General features: G+C 41.8%; 2 protein-coding genes across 2 annotated transcripts in view; both read right to left on the bottom strand.

Annotated features, from left to right (window-relative positions):
• Nucleotides 1–26,413, bottom strand: part of LOC136631374 (formyl peptide receptor 2-like) — a 239,019-nt gene that overhangs the window by 33,405 nt on the left and 179,201 nt on the right. The gene's annotated exons all lie outside the window — the stretch shown is intronic.
• Nucleotides 14,982–16,327, bottom strand: LOC136631372 (formyl peptide receptor-related sequence 1-like). Its single transcript, XM_066605644.1, has one exon. It carries the CDS (start codon nt 16,300–16,302, stop codon nt 15,310–15,312), a length of 993 nt encoding a protein of 330 aa, XP_066461741.1. The 5' UTR covers nt 16,303–16,327; the 3' UTR covers nt 14,982–15,309.

The raw sequence follows: 26,413 nt of genomic DNA on the forward strand, positions 1-26,413 counted from the left end.
ACAGTAAAACTCGCCACTTACTGGTAAGAATCCTGAAGGCGCATTTGACAAAACTCAAAGCGCGTGTGAAACGAGTTAAATACACGTCCTCTGGTGCCTAAGCCTCTGTGCAGAAATGGTCGCAGAATGTGGGTTGACAAGCCAAAGCTCTCATCTGCAACAATAGTGAATGGGGCTTGTGGACCTAAAGAACCAGGAAGCAGCCATGGCTCTGACAGGGACAGCCAATTGGAAAGAAGCCGCTGCCTCATTCTGGAAGACTTAAAAATGTGAGCATCCATAAAAGCTTACATAGGCCCAGATATCCACAAGTACAAACCGTTGGTTACTGTCGGCTGTGGCCAACAGAACTATGGAACAGTATTGCTTATAGTTGTAATATCGGGACCCTGGGTACGAAGGCTTCATTACAGATATGCTTACCATTCAGGGCCTTAATGTAACTCAGAAACTGTGCAGCAGCTTGAAATCCTACAACAATGTCAAGCCAGTCTTGCGTAGAGGGCAGCAACATCATCAATGGCTTCAACCACTCCCAAATAACATGGCAAGTCCTCCTGATGATCCCACAGATGATGGAGTGCCCCAACAGGAACTCGAAATGCAGTGACGCAAATGAGTTCCTGATGGTGAGAAATCAGAAATGACAAGATCGATACAAATATTTAGGATGTTACAAAAAAAATAATGGAAACACATTCTGGGAAAAAAAAGATCTCTAAACCACAAAACAAACATGAAAACCTACTTGCTCTTACCTCAGGGGGACCAGCAAACATTCCTCAGGGGAGATACACTGGAGCATGTTAGTGTCCGCATAGCTCAATCCAGGTCGCACCTCCTCCAGCAGCTTAGTAACATAGTGTATATAAGGCTAAAAGAAAAAATGTCCATCCAGTTCAGCCTGTTTCATAGTAACATAGTATAGTAACATAGCTTGTCAAATGATGACAGGGACATTCGACAGAAGGCTTAGATACCGAGTAGTGTTTTTATTTATTTATTTATTTAATACACTTATCTTACCCCCTGGTATATTTAAAAAAAAATGGAGAAGCACTTTAGAAAGTCTATACTTTAGTCGCAACTTAAGGGCTTTATTGCAAATCAATTATGGTGATGTACAGATAGATAGATAGATAGATAGATAGATAGATAGATAGATAGATAGATAGATAGATAGATAGATAGATAGATAGATAGATAGATAGATAGATAGATAGATAGATAGAAATTCTCTTGCGCGACCATATGCATTTTTCTTAAAATTCTTTATTAAGTCACTTTTTGTGTAAAACTGCGGTTCAACAATGACATAATGCAAAGGTTATACACAAGTATAAAAATTTAATCGTGTACCAGAACATCCGACAAAATATAAAACGGAAAGATCATGGCATAATATACTTCAGAAAAAAAATTCTATTTGGTGGTAAACAAATAAACGATAAAATAGTATTCTAATTTGCTGTAAGCCAATGTTCCCTTTAAAATACAAAACAGTGGTTAACCCCCATCTATTAAAAGTAGAGGAAGGGAGGGGGCGTGGCTTGTGCATGGACGGGTAAGCAGCTTCCTCTAGTAGCTCCCCGCCACTACCGACTAATCTTGCTGAAATAGGCACTTACCGGCAGCTGAAACAATCCCCTGCCAACAATGACGGGAAGGAGAAAGCGTCAGGAGGGTCCTGGAGCAGCGGAGGGGAAGGAGACTGGTCAAATCGGCCGCTACTTCGGAACACCGGAGGTCGCGCGACAGGCGTCCAAGATGGCGGCGGCACGTGGGCGCTCTACATCCCGGCAGCCTGCACATGAAGAGGAGCCCAGCGGAGCCGGCAGGAGCGCAGTGGAGGACACAGGAGAATGCCAGGAGTGGGGTAAGACGCCTCTCACACTACCAGCCAGCAGCAGAAGCAGGCAATCTCCCCCCTCCGGCATAGCAGAGACACATGGGCACTGTAACTCCCCACGGAGGGAGACACTTGCAGCGTCCTCAGCCCACAGTGAGAGGGAGAGGTCTCCCCCCTCCAGCCCCACAAATTCACAACAGCACAGCAGTCCTTCAGGTGGGAACTCACCCACAATAACTCCAGCTCTCAGTGTAAAAAGAAAACCCTCCATACCCAGAGCTGCAGACTATCCTGAAGCACAGAGCCTCTCACAGGAGAAATCATCTGCAGCTGCAGCAGCCCACAAGGCCAGAGGAAAGCCCCCCTCCCCCAACACTGCAAATCTACAAGGGACCTGCAGTCCTTTACAAAACAAAACAGGGAAAGTGTCTCCAACTCACAGTGACCTGGGAAAATCACATACCCACAGTGCAGCAGGAAGCTCTGGGACTTGTAGTTCTACACAGGAGAAAATGTATCCTGAACAATGCACATCCCCAGCATTAAATATTAGGTCACTTAGAAATGATGCCACACAGCAGGAAGTGGATTGGGACTGGAAACAACATCTAAAGACCCTTCCTACGACTGCTGATATTGTCCTGCTATTCCAGCAGTTCGAGGAGAAGCAACTGCAAACTCTGTCCTCCCTTCAAACTGAGGTCCACCAGATAGGGAACAGAGTAAACAAATTAGAGGAAATGCAGGAAGAAACACAATCCACCCTGTCTGCCCACGACCAAGCGATAACAACCCAGGCTGCGCAAATCACTGACATCATGTCCCATCTAGAAGATTTGGAAAACAGGCACCGCAGGAACAATCTGCGCATAAGGGGCCTACCCGAGGATATAGAGAACGAACAACTGGAATCATGGGCACAGAACTTTTTCTCCTCATTGCTACAAAGACCCGCAGACCAACAGCTCGACATTGACCGTATACATAGAGCCCTGGGTCCGAGATCTACAAACCCCAAAAGGCCGCGTGATATTATTTGCAGGATCCATTTCTTTAAAGAAAAAGAGGCAATTCTTAGGCGGGCGCGCTTCTGCAAAGATTTATCACATGAAGGTTCCACAATCCTGATATTGCCAGATCTGGCTAGACGCACACTTCAACAACGCAAAGCCCTAAAGCCGGTGGTGGACGCCCTGCGGGAACGAGATATTCCCTACCGCTGGGGCTTTCCCTTTCAACTCATAGCCACAAGAGAGGGGAGATCAGCCTCATTCCGAACCCTGAACGATCTCCCGAAGTTCCTCGAGACTCTAAACCTGCCACCAACTACACTACCGGACTGGCCGGTGCCGCTGTCGCTGCCCTCCAGACCACCAAGAGAGCAGTGGGAAACCATGAACCCAAAATCTCAAAGAAATGCAAGACGTCGCAAAGATAATCAAAACTAGAAGGAAATTAATAGAACTTTCCATAATACTACGTCATAATACATGCCAGCTATGAGCTTTGTGTACTTCCAGACACACTGTAAGAAAATACACCATAACGAACTCGACAATATAGGACATCTTTCGGGTCCTCTGGCATAACGCTGATGCCGCTGGGAGGAGGGAGACAACTTCTCCATGCATAATTTGAGAGGGACGCGGGTGGAGGGAGTGTGAGGGGTAGGGAGCAAACCCAGGGAGAGTTCTGTTTTGTTATGTTGTGCCCTGTTCTCCTCCTCCTTCTCTCCATCTTTTCCTCTGTCCCTGTCACCCAGGGTAGTCAGTCCCAGGGGAAAATGTAGGTCAGAGAGGAATAAGCACAAGAATGTAACATCCCTATTTGGAAGAGTTTAAAATTGGCGCAACTATTCAACATATAAGACAGGTCGTAGTATTTAGAGTGAAATGGGTTGTTTACCTAGTAAGCCGTAGTGTTTGCCTATTGATTGACAAGGTCCAGATAGGACCCCAACTGTCCGGTCGGAGTGAACGGGGACATATCCCTGCCATGCACCTCTTCGCCCCCCAAGGGATGGACGGACGTTTTTGCCGTCCCTGCACTAGTCGTCAACTAGTAGCATCCCAAACAACTCTGGACTGGTTTCCGGAGGTCCCTTCTCTTCCCACACCCCTCTTCGGGTGTGTTAGTGTTCATCTTTCTCTTACTCTTTATTTCTTTCTTTCTGTCTCCTTGTGCTCGGTGAATGGGGCCGTCTTTGCTACACCAATTACATGATGGAGCTGACGTTTTGCACATTTAACGCCAGGGGCCTAAACAAACCCGCAAAGAGAGGACAAATCTTGTCCCATTTGCATAGGAAGGGCATAATGATAGCGCTTCTACAAGAGACTCATTTTACCTTAGCCAGCACTCCAAGATGCACGACACGACATTACACCACGTGGCATCATAGCGCCCACAGGGACAAAAAAATCGGGGGGGTCTCGATTGCAATTCACAAGCAGCTCCCCCATCACCTACTGGGATCCAAGTTAGATCCCGAAGGCCGATATTTATTCATCAAAATTTCAGTTGGTTACCAAGTATTGACAATTGCTAATATGTATTTTCCCAATCAGGGACAGGTCCAGTTCGGTCTGAAAACCCTTGACGAGCTGGCGCAGTTCGCAGCGGGATCAAAAGTGGTCCTGGGCGGAGATCTCAACGTGTGCTTGGACCCCCTTTTAGACTCATCTACTGGTAAGTCTGGCGTCTCCTTTGCGGCACTGTGCAGACTTAAGAGGGTACTGACTTCTATGAAGTTAGTAGATCTTTGGAGAATCTTACATCCAGGATCTAGAGATTACAGTCACTACTCAGTAGCCCATAACAGCTACGGTAGATTAGACTACCTGTTGGTGTCACACACACTCCTAGACTCGTCCCCTACAAGCTCTATAGGAAACATTGTATGGTCGGACCACGCTCCGGTCTACGGATCGCTTAGAGTTCTTACGGGGGACCGAGGGGGAAGAAACACATGGCGGTTAAATGATAATATTCTAAACGATGCAATATGCCTGAGAGATATTCGGTCCACGATAAAAAATTTCGAGGAAGACCATAAATTAGATAGTACGGCAGCGCCGATAAAATGGGAGGCCTTAAAATGTGTGGTTCGGGGGGTGTGCATATCGCATGGCACAAGACTTAAAAAGGAGCGTTCTCAAAAGCTAGAAAGGAAACTGGAGGAATTGGGAGCTTTAGAAACCTCAAACAAAAAATCACCTTCAGATAAATTACGGGCGGACATATCGAACCTGCGTGGCCAGGTTTTGGACATATTAGATCAGGCAACCCTTTGCCACAGGGACAAAATTAAGGCGAGTTATTACGAATATGGCGACAAATGTGGCAAGTGGCTCGCAAAGGCTATAAACCCTAAGACCGCACAGTCCCATATATTTGCCATTAATTCTGCCAACAGTGGAACGCTGCATTCCACGGGAGAGATCCTTGACAGATTTCAAACATATTACCAAGGTTTATATAACATTAAAAGCGAAACAAATATTAGCCAGTCTAAAGACGATGCAATAGCACAAGCCTACCTAAACAAGAATGCACCTCCCGCTATCCCGACCGAAGAGGCCCAGGCATTAGAGATGGACTTCACGGATCAAGAGGTGTCGGCGGTAATTAAGGACCTAAAAGTGGGCAAGAGTCCGGGACCCGACGGGTTTACGCCGCGATTTTACAGACTATGCGGGGATCTGCTTGGCCCTATCCTAGCAAAAACCTTTAATACCATATCAAACAAGTGTCCCTTCCCCCCACAGGCCCTACAGGCCATCATTACGGTCTTGCCCAAACCAGGGAAAGACCCGCTAGAGTGCAGTAATTACCGCCCCATCTCACTTCTTAACCAGGATACAAAAATTTTCTCCAAAATAATAGCCACCCGACTGCAACCCCTGGTACCAACCCTAATACATAAAGAACAAGTGGGGTTTGTACCGGGTCGCGAGGCTAGGGATAATACCCTTAGAACCCTCTCCATCATCTTGAGGGCACAGAAATCCAGGGAGCCCCTTAGTTTACTGACAGTCGATGCTGAAAAAGCCTTCGATAGGGTCCACTGGGGCTTCCTAGAGGCAACACTACAAAAGATAGGCTTGGGAACTAGGGCTAGAGAGTGGATTATGGCCCTATACAAAAATCCATCGGCTAGAGTGAGGGTCAACGGATTCCTTTCACGGCCCTTAGAAGTGAGAAACGGGACCAGACAGGGGTGTCCGTTGTCACCCACACTCTACATACTCGTCATGGAATCCCTGGCAAATGCCATAAGGAATAACCCAAACATTAAGGGATACAGGACGGAAACCTCAGCACAGAAACTGGCCCTGTTTGCTGATGATTTGCTAATATTTATGACCAACCCCAGAATTGCCCTTCCCAGTATTCTTAAAGAATTTGAACAATTTGGGAGGTTAAGTAACTTTAAAGTTAATACACATAAATCCGAAATCCTTAATATTACGGTAAAACCAGAGGAAGCTGCTCACTTAAACGATTCCTTTCCCTTTCGGTGGCGCGCTGACAAAATAAACTACTTAGGAATAACTCTACCCTCAGACCCGGACCAACTCTTCGAACTTAACTTTAAACCAGCACTCTCCAAACTAGAGAAAGATTTACAACTTTGGAGGTCTCTAACAATGTCCTGGTTTGGCCGGATCAACGTCTTAAAAATGGTTTCACTCCCTAGACTTCTGTATCTATTCCAGACCCTTCCCATTAGGCTTCCCAGAAACTTTATGCTCCGCATCAGACGATTAACGACGAAATTTGTTTGGGGAAGATCTAGGCCGCGATTAAAATTCAAAACGCTCATTAGAATGAAAGAAGTGGGAGGAGTGGGTCTACCAGAATTTGACCTATATTACAAAGCGGCGATATGCAAATGCGTTCTGGATCTCCTACATAATAGAAACACCAACTTGTGGGTGGCTATGGAGCAGGACTCAGTACCAGGGCAGGCCCCGGGGTTGTTCTGGATACCTAGGGGAGAAAATAGGAAAGGACTGAGACTACCACCCCTCTTAACAGTAATCCTGGATATTTGGGATGGTTTTGCGAAAAGGAAAGGCTTGGTATCGTGTCCTGGACAACTCACCCCACTAATGGGAAACCCTGGACTGCCAATCCCAACAGGTGATAGATCATTGGTGGCTAGACTAGGGGCTACAACACCACGTATCAGAGATGTAATGGAGAACGGGAATTTTAAAAAGTTACAAGATATTCTGGGATCAGAGGGACCGGTGGTCGGAGCGTGGTTCCAGTACTTGCAGATCCGTTGTTATGCCCTCTCTCTGGGAACAATGACACTATTAAATAAGCCCTTGACGAGGTTCGAGGAGCTGTGTGTGGCCAAGGTCCCGCCAACAAACGAGATTTCCCTTTCATATCGCATCCTGCTAGCAGAGGAGACAAAGGATGAAACTGTGGGGTTTAAGGTACAGTGGGAGAAGGAACTGGGGAGACTAATCCCAGATGGAGAGTGGTCAAAGGCTTTGATCCTGACACATAAGGTGTCAATTTCAAGTAAATTGCAGGAAATGAATTACAAGTTAGTTTCCCAGTGGTATAAAACACCATACAAATTAGCTAGAATCTATCCCCAGCTATCAAATAGATGCTGGAGGTGCCTGACAGGCGAAGGGAATTTCCTTCATTTGTGGTGGTCTTGCCCTGGGATCCGGAACTTGTGGGAGGATGTCAATAGGCTATACAATGCTTTAACTCATGCTGGGATCGTCTTCTCCCCAGAAATAGCCTTGTTATCAATTTTTCCAGGCTCCATATCAGGGGCAAAAAAGGGTCTACTTAGATTCTTCATCTTGGCCATGAGACAGGCGATCCCAAGGCTATGGAAGTCAACAACATCTCCAACCAGAATTACCTGGCTGGAAAACATAGACCATTTAAGACAATTAGAAGAGACCATTGCCAGAGATGACAGTAGGCTTCAGAAGTTCTACGCGACGTGGACGATATGGTTGATGTTGAGACCATCTGATCGACTCAAGGAATGGCTCCTTAGAGGGGATATATCCAAGTAAACTGTCACAGTTCCAGTTTCCTAAACAAAGGTACAAACGAGCGAGCGGGGACGGTGCCCCTATTGGGCGCATCGGAGATCTTCTGTGTCTATTTCTTTTCTATCCCTTTTTTTTTTTCTTTCTCTCTCTTTTTCCTATTTTCTACTTCCATGCTCTAATTTCCGAAGTTTTTCTACAAGTATTTCGTTTGGAAAATATAGTCATCGTATTGCAAAGTAAGCTATTGGAACAGTGTTTAATGTTGGTGGCAGGGCATGATGGATAACTACATTATGTGATTGCCTGCGTTAGTTGAATGGATGACTAAATACAATTTGTTTGAACCATAAAAGTAGAGGAAGGAAGAGGGGTTCCACACTGCAGGGCAAAAGGAAGGGGACGGGAAAGGTTTGCGGTGGAGGGGGAAACCAAACAGACGAGACCCCAGGCTGATGAGGAAGAGGAGGAAAAAGAAAAAGAAAGAGGAAAAAAAAACAATTAATATATAAGGAAAGGGGGAGGTGCAAGTGCCTGTCCTTACATACCATTGAAGCGGTAACCGATGTTGGGGAATCTACTTAGCGCTCTGTCCAGCGAGGTTCTTATATTCATCTGAACCTTGGAACTCAACCCAATGATGCCATGTTTTGGTAAACTGTTCCTGAGTTTCTTTGAGAGATGCTGTTAGGTCCTCCATTTCCTTGATTTCGCGAATAAGATGGAACCACAAAACAATGGAGGGATACATGCCCTTGCTGCATTCACCAGATGTCTCACCTGTAAGTATATTCTGGATGTCACTGAGATGCAGGAGGAAGAATGCAGGAGATTTTGGCAAGGCAAAATCTGTGAATTTGGAGGTAATACGCCACACCTTCGACTAGAAACCTGTCAACACTAGGCGATCCTAGAAAATGTGCAGTAGGGTCCCCTGTCCTGCACCCCATCTCCAGCAAAGTGGGGAGATCGCGGGAAACATTTTATGTAACCGGGAGGGCACCCTGTACCACCAAGAGAGGATCTTGAATCCTGTTGTGTAAGCGAAATCCCCAACTCCTTCCCCCAGGCCAGGACATAAGACGGTGTAGTGTTCTCCATGTCAGACATCAAAATATTATACATGGAGAGAGGGTATGGCGAGAGGGGCCCATCCCACTACATAGTTGCTTAAATGGGGTCTTTGATCGCGAGAATCCCTGTGCTGGGGGTAGAGAAAGGAGGAAATTCCTAATTTGATGGATCTGCCAGATGTTCACTGATACCGGGTTTGTGACATTCGCCAGCTCTTCTACAGGCAGCCATTGCCCTTCCAAGATAAAGTGGAATGCTCTAAACCTACCATTGTGGAAGCAACATTGAAACCCACCACCCTCTAAACTCGAAGGGAAGGCCAGGTTACCCAAAATGGGAAATAAGGGAGAGAGCCCAAGTGAGACCCCTGTCTTGTGGAGAGATTAAGAGATTACTCTAAGGGTGGGCCCTATTGTGAGATGCAGCCTAATCCCTGGCAGGATGTCTCTCTGTATCCAAGGGAGGACCAACAAGGGTATTGAGGAAAATGTCTGTTCCATTGAGATCCATTGCTTACTATCTGAATGTCTAAGCCAGTCAACCACTCTCACTAGTTGGGAAGGCCTGATGGTAATCCACAAGGTCTGGGAGGCCGAGGCCCTCCATCAACTTGGGCCTTGACAGGAGGCTCCATGCAATCCGGGTTGGTTTATTGGCCCAGACAAACTTCGTGAGTAGGAAAGACAGGTGTCAGCTGACAGTCCACCACTAGGACAGTCATGCCACCGCTTTTCTCTTTCATTTATTTTGTTTTGCTGCTTATTTGATTTATCCTTTATCTAGACAGGAAAGGGACTCTATATTGTTACATTATGTAGAATCCTCCCTGTTATGTTGAGACAGCATATACAAGAAACGAGGAGCTTAGATAGATGAGTACTATAATCTATTCATCTCTGATAGGTACATACTAGCTCACTCTGGAAAGATTTTAATCTACGGCATATAGTTAATCTAGGAATAGCTCCAGGGTGCATACTATCTATGGGATTGAACTAGATAGTTCCCCAAAAGGAACTACCGCACCTGAGTCTATACCATTATTTCTAGATTATGCAATACTGCCTAATGCACTGACCAGTCTACAATAGGGACTAATTATAACCATCTGACCAACTATACTTAGCAGTGGGTACAGAACTAACTAAGTACCCGGTACAAAATTATCCGCACTGATTAACGGATTATAGTCATCTCCATTGAATACTATCGGTGGTTACGTTTTTCTACTAGACACACTCCAGGAAGATAGATCTGGAGAAATTGAAGCCCCTGAGGAGCCCACCCTGTGGGCGAAACGCGTAGGGAGACTAGGGGAGCTATCTCACAACTGTATCATCCATCATTCTTTATTTTGGACTATAAGGAATACATCTAATTCCGATTAGATATCAGTGTTTGGGAACATATTATTCTCAGACACTGTGAAGTCTCAGATTGCGGTCCTTTGCTGACTATTGGAATAAATGAGATATTATGCTGATCATAGCCAGATATAGATTGCATAAAGTCGTATGATAAGTACCGGTTGTTGAACTGTGATTGGACAGCATATCTATTCATCCCCTACCTTTTACCGGATATTTTTGTTTGTTTGTTTGAACATAAAGTTTTAACGATACTTTAATAAAGGTTAATTTTTATATTTCTATACTTTGGGTCCTAGTAGTAAGCACTACTACGTAGTCATGAAGGGCATCAGGTGGAATGTCCTCGGAAAGACCTCTGACTTTTAAGTTGTTACGGTTCCCCCTGCTTTCAATGTCATCAAGGTGCAGAGCAAAGTCTCTCTTCTGTGCCTCTTGTTACTTAGAGATTGGGATAAGTGCTGCACATCCAGGGAGGTAGTAGAAGAAGTTTGTTCTAGAGCCAGAAAACATTCTGTTAGGGATCAAATTGACTGATTCACGGCTTGGATTGCTAATGTGATAAAAGTTAGGGTGGAAAAATCTGTAACACTGATCTATGTTTGAACATTTTTATTTTGTGCTGAGCTATTTGTGCTATACAGTTTGAAGGCACTGATTCCAAATATGAAGTCAGAAAAGACACATAAGGTCAAATGCTTTTACAAGTGAGAAATAATTACATGTAATATTGGCCTAGTAAAAGGATACGTTTGTACATGAAAGAGAAGATGAATAGTTCTGTAAATTGTTTTTCTGTTATTCTGGAGATCGCCACTTCCTTTCTAGTTAAAATTTTTGGCTCAAACAATTATGAAAATTCTTAATTTTACAAATTAATTTTATTGATTTTTTTATGCATTGAAAACAATATATACAACATTTGCTTAGATCAGTTTGTACACAGAATCTTTCTTTCCAAAAATCTAAAATAAACCTGGTGCTGTACCTTTAAAAACAAACAGCAGATACATAGATAGATTTCAATAAAAAAAATAATTGTTGATTTATTCATGGTCAGTGTGTTTCAGTTCCACTATGGGAATGTATTTTTTTCCCATGTAGCTTGAAAAAGGTCCCATGATGGGACTGAAATGTTGCAATGTACATGAGTAAATACACAATGAATTATTACATGAGCCTTTTGGAGTGCTGCAGCATTCTTTAAATATTAGAGTGCATTTACATGCATAATACGCCCATGTGCTTTTCGTCCAATTGCTATATGGACAGAACTTTCATGAGAAAAAAAACTGTTTATTTGATTGGGATCATGCACATAAATTCTAGGCACTGCTAGATTTCTCTTTACATTGATTGAAAATATTTTTTTAAATACATGAATAGTTTTTGATTATCTTCCTTTGACATAAGTACAGTATATTGTGTGGTACATATATGTTTGTCATATCAATCTGGTATAAGTTTATGAAGTACAAGGCTGCATAGTTTGTACATTATGATAACCCATCAATATAAGGCAGTCATATGTACAAAAGTGTTGCCTGTAACTATCTATATACAAAAAGGAGTACAGAAGTGTTGCCTGTAACTACCTATATATAGATGTTAGTGCAAACCAATATTTGCTATACCATATGCTATTGGGGTCCAAATTCAATTGTTAGAGGTAAGCTGAGCTCAGAATACTAACATTAAGTCACACAGCATGGTATGTGATCCAAAGTAATTTATCTATTGAGTGACAGGTGACAGTTTATATAGAGTCACATGTTCAATTACAATAATTCAAGTCTATTATAATTCATTTATTACCATTGGTCAAAGAAACACAAACAAAATATAAATATACAAGATAAGGAATTTAACATCTAAAATGCCACCCAGACTGGCACAGGCGCAGAGTTGACCATACATGATTATCTTCTTGAAACAGCAAATCTAAACAATAAGTAATTTAGAGAGAATGTTTAGGAACATATCTGAACAGCTTGGAGCATGTCAGTTTGACCCGCTGCCCAGTCTAAATGCCATATATCTATCTTCTGGAACAAAAGCCCTAGTGTTTCACCTAAGGCTTATTAAATAATCATTTAATATCCATTAATTCTCCAGAAAAAGGACAAATTAATACAGTGAAAAGAGACACAGAAAATGGCTACTTGCTTACAAAATGGCTATGTATATGATAGAACATGGAGTCATATTCATTTCACTAACACAGAATTTACAGAAGTGTTGCCTGGAACTACCTATATAAAAGAAGATTACTGAAGTGCCTGCTGAAATCTCTACAAATAAATTATTGTTTATTGTTCAACTATTATCTGGTCTCTTGAAGCACCTTCTCACCCAAAGACCACTTGCACCGAGTACTACATCACCCTCCAGGGAAGGAACAACAACCGCCAACATCCTCCTTTTATTTTTCCCTTTTATTTTTGCTCGTAGCAGGTCTAGGCCTGTTTATGACCTGGTGTCATGACAAATATAACTTTAAATTACCACCACAGCCTACCCAGCCGCGGGTAGCCAAATCTGTTTTATAGTAATTACGCCATTTTTGTTATACCCTGTCAGCTGCCACCATTGTGAGGGACAGCAGAGTTTTTGCTGCCACAAGCTGCAAACCCCTGACAATTTCGGTCTGGCATGCCACAACAGTAGGGTTGAATTTTGTAACATTCAGACAGTCTAATGAAAAAATATGTGAAGCACACATCCATACTGGCAGGTAATACTAAATTAGGAACTCACAATAAATGACAGGAACAGGGTGGTGACAGGCATCAGATGATGAATCCATTGTGTGATGATGATTGTAGTCAGATAATGTAGCAGACGGTTGATGGGAACAAAAATAATAACCTAACTATACGTAACCCTAAGGCCTCATGTCCATGGGGAAAATCAGGCCCGCCGCGGATTCTTCATGCAGAATCCCGCAGTGGGTCCCTCCTTTCCCGCGGACATGAGGCTTAAAAGTAAGCATTACTTACCTGTCCGGACACTGCGGATCTGCCCTCCGTCATGGACAGATCTTCTTTCTTCGGCCCGGCGGATGTGCTCGGCACGCCAGCGTGCCGCGCGCATGCGCCGTGCACTTCAGTTTTTCTTTAACTCCTGCTTACCCGCGCTCCCATGCCGGAGAGCAGGAGTTCAGCTGCGTGTGTGCCGCGGATCCGGACGGCTTCCATAGGCTTCAATAGAAGCCTGCAGGAGCCGTCCCCGCGGGAGACCCGCACTAAAATGGAGCATGCACCGGGGGTTTTCCTGCACACGCAATCCACGCCTTAAGGGAAAATGACATCCGCAGGTATTTAATTACCTGAGGGTGTCCAATGCACCCCTATGGGGCGCGGATCACGCGTGCGGGTGACCCGCTGCGGATCTGTCCCCGTGGACATGAGGCCTAAGTCTAGCTCTCCCTAAACTTTTTACAAGAAGAAAAAAGGTAAACAAAGAAACAAATTTCCTTTTTTTCTTTGCAAAAGACAGTGTCACTTCTTACCTGTTTATTATTTGTGTTTCTTATTCCTTATTTTTCTCTTTTATCTTTTCTTGGTTTTGGCTCTAAATCTTATTCTACTTGTTTTTCTCTTGTCTATTATTATACTGGATTCAGATTTTGCACATAAACAATACTTCATGATTAGTTTCAATTATAGAGTATAACATACTAACACTTCTTGTGTTATAGATATACCACTGTGGAAGGTCTTTAAGACCAAAACGTCCAGTTCTTAATACTTTAACAGCTATTCTAACAACTTATGCATTAACTATTTTTTTAAGTATAGAACTAATAATCTATAATTCTATAATATGATGAAATGAAACTGAACTTGATAGTATATAATAAAACTACCAAACTATTTGCAAATCTTGAAGAGTGCTGTTAATTTCCTCTATAGAAGCAAGAGAAGTTGGATACAAACAAGGAAAAACAAGGTACAAGGCTAAAAGCAAAGACAACAGTAGAAAAACAAAGGAGTAAACCATACTAACAAGAGACAAAGTTAGGTAGAACCAAAAAAACTGGACACATACAAGGAATCACCAGGCTACACCAGGAACAAGGTACTAGAAGCAAGCAAGAAATACCGGATTTTAAACTCATACAGCATGCACTCTAACCACTAAAGAAGCCAGTAATATTTAAGCAGAAGCTTAAAATGAGACTGAGATGCAACATTGTGGTCTGTTGACACACTTTAATGAATTAGTTGTGGGACAGTTGCACAATAATTGCCCAATCAGCAAACCTGCTGATTATAACAGTAGTGCAGGCATGCTAAAATCCTCTTGTTCTCTGCATAGGTCGTTCGGCTGTTCACTTAAGGCTTTTTTAAGCCTGGAGGGGATAGATCTTAAGAAACCATGTTTAAAATCTTGGCCCATAAATACATAAATGATGGGATTGATGAAACTGTTAAGGCAAGCCAGGTTGAAAATAAAATTATTTAAAATCTCGAAACAACTATAATCTAATTTATAATTCTATAATATAATTAAAATAAACTAATCCTGAAGTTATGCAATTTAGCTACCAAACTACTTGCAAATCTTCAAGAGTGCTTTTGATTTCTTCTATAATACTGAACTAGAAGCAAGACAAGGTGGATACAAACAGGGGAAAATAAGCTAGAAGCAAAGATAGGCTAGAAGCAAAGATAGGAGTAGAAAACCAAAGGAGTTAAAGCATACTGACAAGAACTGAGGTAGAAGCAAAAACTAGATACATACAATGAATCACAAGGCTTGACCAGAAACAAGATAACAGAAGCTAACAAGAAATACTGGGTTTTAAATGCATACAGTATGCACTATAACCAGCACGCCGCTGCATAGGCCAGGACTATCTAAGAAGAGGCTAGCCAAAGAAGGATTGTTCCCCAAATGAGTTTGGGCTGCAACAGTGTCATAAGCTGACCCACTTTAATGGATCAGCTGTGGGCAGTTGCACAGTAACTGCTATATCAACAAGCTAGATGACAGGAGATGATGACAAAGCAGGAGAATTCCTGTTGATCATAACAGTAGTGCAAGCATGTTCAAAATCCTCCTGTTCTCTGCATAGGTCATTAGGCTGTTCACTTAAGGCTTTTGCAAGCCTGGAGGGGATAGATTTAAAGAAACCATGTTTAAAATCTTGTCCCATAAATACATAAATGATGGGATTGATGCAACTGTTAAGGCAAGCCAGGTTAAAAATAAAATTATTTAAAATCTCGAAACAACTATAATCTAATTTATACTGGGGTGTTAGTGGCCAGATGTAATAAGGAAACCAGCAGATAAAGAAACACAATATAACCGCAGTGATGATCCTGTAGGGTCTCTGTGATCTCTGGGGCCTTCTACTTTGTCTAAGTTTAAGGAAAATGGTAACATAACTGATAAAGATAACAAGAAAAGGGATGGCAAACATTATAGCTAACCTGGTCAGTTGAAAGATCTGTTTCATCCCATGAGGATCATGTACAGATATATTGAATAAACACCATTCTCTTAAATCATAAACATAGGCTGCATATAAGTAAAACACTAAACCAGAAAAAAGTAAACTGAACAACCAAATGATTGCCACAGTGATTTTCACTAGTTTACTGGTCCTATGAAATTTCACCCAAAATGGCCACATGACCGATATAAAGCGGTCAATACTCATGGCTGTCAAGAGAAGAACACTGGCATTCATGTTTATACTGAACAGAAAAATGCTCAGTATGCAACAAAAATCTTGTATGTCTGAGTAAAGCCACTCTGCTATTCGTAGAGGAAGAGATGCACAGCATAGGAAGTCTGCAATAGCTAGATGAAGGAACCATGTGGCACTTATTGTCTTCTTCATCCTGAATCCGGCAATCCAGATGACCAATCCATTACCAATAGTACCAAGAGCAAAAACAATGCTGTATAAAGTAATTGACATCTTCTGTATAATGTTGTAATCAATCAAATCACTGTAAGTAGGCATAATACTTGACTCGTAGTCTTTGTAAGATGACCTTAGAAGACATGATAAGGCAGAAGTCAGGCATATGAAGGATGTATGGCTTTATAAATATCTGCTTTGGTGAACAGGTGGGAAAACCAATTTAAAGTCACAATGTGCTGCTTGGTCATCCCACCACACTCCCATCCTTCGCTTTGAATTTTGTTCTGACCAGTCAGACACTTTTGCCAGTTTCCTGTTTTGCCTCTCTGCAATTCATTTGAAGAAAAGGAAACTTATACTGGTTGACTCTGGCAAAGAGAAAAGTTTATCGGGTCAAACTGAGCTGTACCCCTCTTTTGTAGCCATGTTACCTCTAGGACAAGAACTTTCTTGCTTGAAAATCCTGCAAGTTTTTTGCATATACTATAGGAAGATTTACTAAAGACCCTTTACCAGTCTTTATCAGAAGTGAGCTGGAGAATGATGCAGCAATGCTACCGTATTAAGAGGCAAGAATTTAGTAAAAATGAAAAAGTCAAAATTTTTTTGAGCAGATGAGGCATGAATTATAATGCATCAAAAATTTTTTACTGCCATAATCTTTTGAACAATGCATAAATAAATTTCCTTCTATGTATTTCAGGTGTTTATCATTTTCAAGATCTCTGATGTCATTGCCTGAGAACATACATGTCATAGTTAAGGACAAGGCTGAGGTCTGGACAAGAAGAGTTCAGGAAAACTGGGTATAAAGTTAGAAGGTCAAACCAAAAATCAAGCACATACTAAAACAGCTTAACTTGGATCACTGGGAACCTCATGACTCAACCAGCTTTCAGTGTGGGAAGATGCCTTAAATAATAAGGGAAGCAAATGTTCAGGCTGGAGATGATAAAGCCGTGTATGTGCACTGCCCTTTTAAGAGGTGAGCCGAGTATGCACACCTGTCCTTCTGGCAGAAGAAACTACCAGGAGCACAGAGTGGTATCTACCACATTGAAGACTAGGAGGATGCCAATGGAGGTAACAGGCAGAAGGGGAGGCAAAGAGAAGCACTTTACCTTTTAACAAACCCTCAGATAAAAAATATAGAGAAGATCAAATACAAAGAATGCTATAACTTTTAATATATGCCCTATTACATACGTTTGCTTCATTTATGCTACTGCATTCAATTTCCTGTAGTGCCACCACAGGTGAAATAAAGCATTACATAATTCAATTAATTGTGTAATTTGCTGCATTGGCCAATCAAAGCTGCATGTAGTTATTCACAGTGTCTATCAGATCATCAGAGAACTGGTACGGCCATCTTTGTTTCAGGACCAGAGGGTCATTTTCATGCAGTGAGAAGGTCTACGTAAGGCTGTGCTCACACCTCTGTCGTGATTATAAACAAACTATGTTGCAGTACCTTATGCATTGCATGATGGACCCCATCCTATGATGTGGTCCAACATGTCCAGTTTCTATGTATGCTATTCAATTTTAATTTGAAACGGAGCCACCAATGCAGATGTAAATAAAGCCTGATATTATTTTGATTTTGTTTTTATTTTAGTTGGTAAAGACAAAGGAATATAAACATACTTATAGTTGTAATCCGGAGTTATGGCAGGTGAGTTCAGGCTTAAGTCATCAGTATCCATTCTTATTGTTAACCTAAAAGAACAATTAATAAAAAAATAATAATGTTATCATCACAACAGTAGAAGGTGTCATTGTACATTTGGCTTCAATGTACACTGTGTATACTATCTACACTATGTTGACAAAAGTATTGGGAAACTTATCGAAGGTGACGAAATTTGATTTTATTCATTTTTTTCTATATGGTCTTGGGCCACCTTTGGCCTCAATGACTGCACTAACCTTTCTAGGTCGCTTTCCACCAAATTCCAATGAATATGTAGAGGGAATTGTCTCGATTCCTGGGGGCGAGCTTCAGATAGTGATGCATGGGATAATGGGCATGTTCAGCGTGCACAGATACGGTATTTTAGTTCATTGCAAAGTTGCTCGATGGGATTGAGATCTTATTTTTGGGTTGGCCAATGAAGTTTGCAGACATTCTGCTCCTCAACACTACATGCTGTATGACATGGTGCTCGGTCATGTTGGTAGAGACACAGAGCAGTAGCAAAGTATTGCCACAAGACAGGTAATGCCATAATGTGCCCATTGGAGTTGAGGGTGCACTTTACTACAACCAATGACACTAGACCTTCCCAGCAGAAACCCCCCCACACCATAACGGTACCTCCTCCAAACTTCACTATTAGGAAATTGCAGTCGTTTAGAAACCATTCTCCAGAAAACAGCCACACCGAAGTACAACCATCCGATCGCAAGATGGTGTACTTTGATTCAGCTGTCAACAACACTTACTTCCACTCATTTATAGTCCAGTAAAAATGCTCCAAGCACCATTGTGGGCACCTCCGTGCATTCACGGCTGTGAAGTGGGCTTGTGTGCAGCTGTTTGCCCATGGTAATCTTTTGTATGCAACTTCCTACAGATGGTTCTGGTGTTAATGGATGTTCCAATAGCCTGTGAGACCTCCTGAGTGAGTGTTTGGGTGAACGATGTGCATGTTGCCTCACCACTTGTACTTTCGCAGCATAAGACCCAGCAGCAACTCCTAGCCACTATTATTTCAATATCTATCTATCTATCTATCTATCTATCTATCTATCTATCTATCTATCTATCTATCTATCTATCTATCTATCTATCTATCTATCTATCTATCGGCATAACTAAAGGCTCAGAGGCCTGAATACAAAAGTTCAGCTCGGGCTTCACCCCCACCCCACCCTATACCCATATCTAAATCATGCTGCATACAGCTGCTAAATGAATTTACATACATGAGCTAGCCCCTTGGCTTTTCATGCATGACTCATTTCCTACACTACATAAAATATTTGTTTATAGTCTCTTAGGCCACTCTCACACACAAACGTCATTTTTTACCGCTTTAAGCGCAGCATCCTGAGTGCCGTGCTAACCACGGTAAAACACTCCCATTAATTTTTATGGGGTTACTCAGACCTGCGTTCAAACACGGTGTTTCTAACGCCGCAGTTTTCAAGAGCTGTCGGTTCTATTTCTGCATTTTCAGTTTTTTTAATGCACCTCCTTACCCACCACAATGATGGGGTGCAGTAAAAAATGCTGTTACATCCTGTACCATGCGTTCAAAAATGCAGCTCAAAATTGCGATAAAAATGCCATGATTTTGAGCTGCAATTTCTGAATACATGTTTTCTGAACGCATGTAAGAGTGGCCTTTGGGTGTGTTCATGTTTTTTGTTGTACTTTTAAATCAAGATTAAGAAAAACATCACAGAAGGGGAAATAAAAAATTAAGAACCATCACAGAAAATGGCCGCTACTTACTGAATGACGAGTGCATATAGATGGAAATGCAGGGCCACCTGCCAAATTAAAATGGCGTCATTAATAGGTTGCTGGTCTGCATGGTGAACTACATATATCAGAATGGTCTGGCACCCTGTATCCACTATGTGTGGGAGTTTACACCAAGCATCCACCCCCCTCATTATCAAGAGGCAGTGTGAGTGGTTGTCTTATCGGTGTCTTATCGGTAAGAGGATGCATCTATATGCACTCCTCAGTCAGTAAGTAACGGCCATTTTCTGTGAAGATTAAGAAAAACATATTAAAAAAAACAGCATGCGATATTCAAAGACCATATATGTTTTTGAAAAACTGCATACACTATTAAACACTACTGCATGTATGCAAATATATACAGCATAAACAGGACAATTTATATCCTATACCAGCCATAGATAGAGATTATATATATATATATATATATATATATATGTATATATATATATATATATATATATATATATATATATATATATATATATACTGACATGAGGATAGATATAAGATAGATAGATAAATATGAGGATAAATAGATAAATATAAGATACAATATAAGGACAAAAGCATTTGGACACTGCAGAAAGTCATGCTAATACTGTGTTTGCCAAACTGTATGCTCGGAAGAGTATGGGTAAAATATGAAGCTGCTCGTTTTGTAATAACTATTCATTCATCAAATCGAGCATTTGTGGGATGAACTGGAGTGACGGGTATGACACCGCCACCCACGCCCATCTTCACAACAATCTCTTCTCACAGCATTGCATGAGGAATGGTGAACTACTCCTGCCCAGACTTACAAAGAATTTGTGGAAAGTATGCCTCGATGTGTTGCCGCTGTAAGGGCTCACACTCACTAGCAATAGCGTTTTTGCGATGTGGCAAGGCTGCGTTTTATTGTATGACATTGAAATGCACTGAGTCTAATGTAGCTGTGCTCATTTGTGATGTTTTCACGTCTGCGAGGCTGCGTTTTTTTCTTGCATGCTATGGTCCTTTTTCTTTGCGATGTGCTATTTTCTTCTCGCCGATGTAAGTCAATGAAGTGCTGTAATAAAGCATCGGAAAACGCATAATGCGTGCAGGAATGCGAAGGTGCTATACTTTCTATGTGGAATAGTGACTAATGGGAAGGGCGACCTTTTACAAGGAAACAGCAGTATGTCAGCAGTGTGGAGGAAGTTTGGACAAAAGCAAGACCATAAAAAACGCAAGAGAGGCATTAAATACTCCTACCATGCGATGCGAGTTTTCAGAGAACAAAAACGCATCGCAATCACACAAAAAACGCAAGTTCGCACCTGCGATACCGCTGCAATTTTTTTCTCGCAAAAACGCTATCGCAAGTGAGTCAGAGCCCTAATACAAGCACAATGATAGCCTACATGTTACTAAATAGAAAAATAAAGCACTTTTTCTGAAAAACATGCAATGTCCACATACTTTTGTCCATATACTGTAGATAGTTAGATAGATAGATAGATAGATAGATAGATAGATAGATAGATAGATAGATAGATAGATAGATAGATAGATAGATATGAGATAGATAGATAGATAGATAGATAGATGGATAGATATGAGATAGATAGATAGATAGATAGATAGATAGATAGATAGATAGATAGATAGATATGAGAGAGATAGATAGATAGATAGATAGATAGATAGATAGATATGAGAGAGAGAGATAGATAGATAGATAGATAGATAGATAGATGGATAGATATGAGATAGATAGATAGATAGATAGATACTCTGGACCACTTTTCTGTGTGAAGAGAGCAGCGGGGAACGCAGACACGGCCCCTGTACACTTTGTCATCTATCCATCTATGTGCGGCTGGTATAAGTTATACATCTCCCTGTATATAGTGTGTATAATTGTACACCTTACACACAATTAAAAAAAAAAAACATCAAAAACACGTGGTATTATTAGTGCATGCAGTTTTTTTAAAACATATGTGGTCTTTGAGTATCTCATGCAGTTTTTCTTATGTTTTTCTTAATCGTAGTTCAAAAGTACAACAAAAAAAAATGAACACACCCTAAGGCCACTCTCACAGATGCGTTCAGAAAACTAGGCTCGAAATCGTGGCATTTTTATTGCAATTTTGATTAGCGTTTTTGAACGCATGGTACAGCATGTGGCAGTGCTTTTTAATGCACTCCATTACTGTGATGGGTGAGGAGGTGCATTAAAAAATGCAAAAACGAAAAAACAGAACAGACAACTCTCTAATCGCGGTGTTAGAAAAACCGTGTTCAAACGCAAGTCTGAGTAACCCAATTAAAATCAATGGGAGCGTTGTACCACATTTAGCACAGTGCTCAGGATGATGTGCTAATAGCAGTAAAAAGTATGTAAATTTGTTTTGCAGTTGCATGCAGCACGATTTAGGTATGCATAGGGAAGGGGCCCCAGAGCTGAACTTTTGGACCTGGGCCCCTGAGCCTTTAGTTATGCCCCGGAATCTATCTATCTATCTATCTATCTATCTATCTATCTATCTATCTATCTATCTATCTATCAACTAAACCTGTTTAATGCACAGAGGATATTGTAGAGTAGACTATCCACATTATCAATTACAGTTCCGAATGCTTCTATTTATTAGCTTTATTGCAAATCAATAACTAATAAAAGCAAGATCCCAATAAAAATACAGGGGTATAGTATAACATATTAGGTAGAGATGAGCGAACGTACTCGGATAAGCACTACTCGTCCGAGTAATGTGCTTTATCCGAGTACCGCTGTACTCGTCCTGAAAGATTCGGGACGCGCTGCGGAGCGGGGAGCTGCAGGGGAGAGCCGGGAGGAACGGAGGGGAGATCTTTCTCTCCTTCTCTCCTGCCCGCTCTGCCCCGCTCCCCGCTGCGACTCACCTGTCAGCAGCGGAGCGCCCCGAATCTTTCAGGACGAGCACAGCGGTACTCGGATAAGGCACATTACTCGGACGAGTAGTGCTTATCCGAGTACGTTCGCTCATCTCTAATATTAGGACATACCAAACACAATTCCAATACATATAATTAACTAGAAGCACCCATGAAAATAAATCTACCAAGAGCTTAGAATACATATGTAATTGAACAATATTAATATACAGACAAAGCACATGGCAGATGTCACAGAAATAGAGCTTAAATAGGGATGCCATGCAACCGCAATATAAATCTCACTACCGCAAATTACAGGAAAGTGCTATTAACTAGTTAATTAGTGGTAAATGTGAGGACTAAAATACCTTGGGAATAATCATAAATGCAGATAGCAGTAAGGATATTATTTGACACGACCCCTGCACCCCAATGCACATTTTGCACTGCTTCGTCATCAGCGTTTATAATGCACCAAGGATATTATAAACTATTCACATTGTTAACCCATTTTATAGTCTTCAGGTAAATATACTATTCTTGCATTGCTTTACCAGCCCCATGCCCATACTGATTGGCTGCACCTTCCACCCTATTGCATATGTACCACAGAACTGGACTGTCTGTCTGTAGCACTGTATGTTGCTTGTGGTTTCAACTGACAATGGCCAATAAAAAAACAGTATATGCTGGAAATATTGCTAACTGATGCCACTGTAACATGTGTGACCTCTGTATATTTATATATGTATTTATAGTTCAATTAAATTAGAATTTAATTAATGTCTTACCTTAAAATTTATTTTACTTTTTTGAAAGCAATGTTCTCACATTGTCTTTTTCTGCTTCCTCTACAGCAGTCTATTACTGAACAACATAAAATGATTATAATCTACTTGTTCTGCTTGAATGTTCCCATGAGGCTGTAATTTTATGGAACTGTCAAGTGATGCATGACTCTGGCTGATCAGATGTCTGATAGATTAAATTTATAGCACTTTGTGCTCTAAGTTTTTGGTCCCGTTCACACAAGTGTGGTTTTAGCGCTTTATAGGCGCACAAAAAAAATGGCACCTACACTGCACTAAACATGCAGTGTAAAAAAAAAGCCCTTCCCTGAAAAGCCAATTAAAAGTAGTGTAAAAACAAAAAAGAAATTTGCTTACCTGTCGGCCGCTGCTGTGTCCCCCGCGGGGATGAAGAACACATTTGCATGCAGCAGATGTTTCCTTTATCCCTGCTAGTTGAAAGAATTCCTTGCTGCTACATCTGCCACATCTGAATTCTTTAATTCTCTACAGCAGCTGTCACACATGTCAGCTGCGGTAGAGGATTCTGCTGCCGGCAATGGATTTCAGGGAAGGGCTTTGAATATAAGCCCTTCCCTGAAAATCAAGTAAAAGTGGTTTAAAAAACAAAAAAAATACATACTCACCTCCCTTCAGCTGCGGGGGCACAGCCGCGTCTTCTCCTGCTGCCCCCTGCACTGTGGTGCTGATCTATCAGCAGGTGGGGATTTAAAATCTCCTCCTGCTGAAAGAGCTGAATGTGATTGGCTGAGGTGCTCAGCCAATCGCAGGCAGCTCTCGCCCGTCATTCATTCGGGGAGCAAGCAGGGGTGCCGGCAGAGTATTGTTTTCAATGGAGCCGCCGGCAGCAGCCGCGGCTCCATTGAAAACAATGCTTGCATTCCCTATGGTACACTCATGTCCTATCTTTGCAGGCACGCGCCTGCAAAGTACGGACATGTACACACACTGTAGGGAATGCATTGTTGCAAATAGAAGCGTGTTTTTGTGCGTGCGTATGTACGCACAAAAACACGCTCGTGTGAATGCACCCTTAGCTGCAGGCTTGTAGTTGATTTTGAGGCTGAATTTATGCAGAAAAATGCAATGTTATTCCACCATCTAAATGTAGGCAAAAACTCCATAGCAACTCAGGCCATTTAGCTTCTGAATCCTTGTAAGGCTGCCTGTCCACAGGCGATAGTTCATTGCGTTACCCGCGGTGATAATCCAGCCATGGGTAATGCAGTGAATGCTTTCCATACCATTGTTATGGAGAGCACAGCCCCGCTGTCCACGAGTGGAGAATCATAACGATTCTACGCTCGCGGGATTTAAACCATGGCATGCCGTGATTTGCCACGATGCTCCACGGTGAGCCTATCTGTCAGATAGGCTCACCACATAGACCTGACCTCTCCCCCCCATCGTACCCCTAAGGCAGAATATCGCTAGCGATATTCCGTCAGGGCTGTGGACAGGGGGCCTTACAAACAAACCAGTTATTGGAAGAAATATTGGACCCTATGACTTCTAAAAGATTTCCTTAATGAAGATTTTGATTAGAGGATGAAATCTATGTCTGTAGTGACTAACTGCTGGGTACATTATGAGATAAGATATCTGATACAGTAACATTTGTAGCCTATATTAGGTGCAGAAACAACTGTTTGAGTTCTTAAAGTGTTATTGCAGGACATCTCATTTCCATTTTCTCATAAAAACAAGATGCTTTTCCCTATACATGCCCTTGCTCACCTCTGTTGAAAGTCTACAAACCTATGTAACCGAATGCCTGTTGGGTGTTTTACCTGTTCTCTGGTACCTGTATGCATAGATGTCTTAACTTTTAAGACTGAAATTAGGAATTATAAATATGTACTGTATAGCATTGGATTTTATCATATCTACTATTAACCCCTTGAGTGGCACGCCCGGAAAATTTCCGGGACGAGCTCCACTGCCCATAGTGATATACCCCGGAAGATTTCCGGGCTATGTATCACTATGGGAGCTGCAGAGCACAATGCCACAAGCTGTGACAGTGTGCTCTGCCTGCACAGTCCCACAGAGAACAAAGCAAGGGCTTTGAAAAACCAGCAGAAGATATTGCCGATATGTCGGCAATCTCCTGGTTTGTTTACAGGTTGCCATAGAGACCATCGGCTTGTCAGAAGCAAGCCGATGGTCTCTGTGGCAGGGAGAGCTGGTTGTTAGCTGTCAGAGGACAGCTAGGTACCTGCTCTTACAGCAGAGATCAGAGAAAACCTCCGATCTCTGCTGTGTTAACCCTTTACATGCTGCAGTCTATGTGACTGCAGCATGTAAAGGGCTGTCACTGCAGCATGTAAAGGGCTGTCACCATCGGACCCCCAGAATGTGATCAGGGGTCCTGATGGGTCCCTGTGAAAGTCCCCTAAAGGGACAAAAAAAAAAAAAAAATAAAAGTTAAAAAATAATTAAAAAAAAAATAAAAACACTTGTCTCTCTTTACTTTGTAAAAAAATCAAAAATACAATCACACATGTGGTATCCATGCGTCGTAATGACCCAGAGAAGGAAGTTAATACATTATTTAACCCCTTAATGACATGGCCCCTTTTTTTCTTTTTTCCCCATTTCTTTTTTTCCTCCCCCCTGTTTAAAAAATTACAACTTGTCCCGCAAAAAACAAGCCCTCATATGGCCTGGTCAATGGAAAAATGAAAAAGTTATGGCTCTTGAGACGCAACTGCAAAACTAGTTGAAATTCAATGATTAGACCATTTTAAAAAACCTGCCCTGGTGGGCACGACAGGGTTGTAGGAAACCCGCCACTCAAGGGGTTAAGTGCAAAAACATTTCAAGACCAAAAATATATATATATTTTCCAAAATATTCACAATATTTCCAAACATCACCACCACTGGCATCATTTTTTTTGTTTCATGGAGTTCATCTGGAATATAAAATGTTATTATTTTCTGCCAATATTTATTGAATGTGCTCCTCGTGGACACATTTTTTAGTTACAATATTTTATTTTACAAAAATGTACATTGTATCTTTGAGA

The sequence above is a fragment of the Eleutherodactylus coqui genome, chromosome 6, assembly GCF_035609145.1.
Source record: "Eleutherodactylus coqui strain aEleCoq1 chromosome 6, aEleCoq1.hap1, whole genome shotgun sequence".
NCBI lineage: Eukaryota > Metazoa > Chordata > Amphibia > Anura > Eleutherodactylidae > Eleutherodactylus > Eleutherodactylus coqui.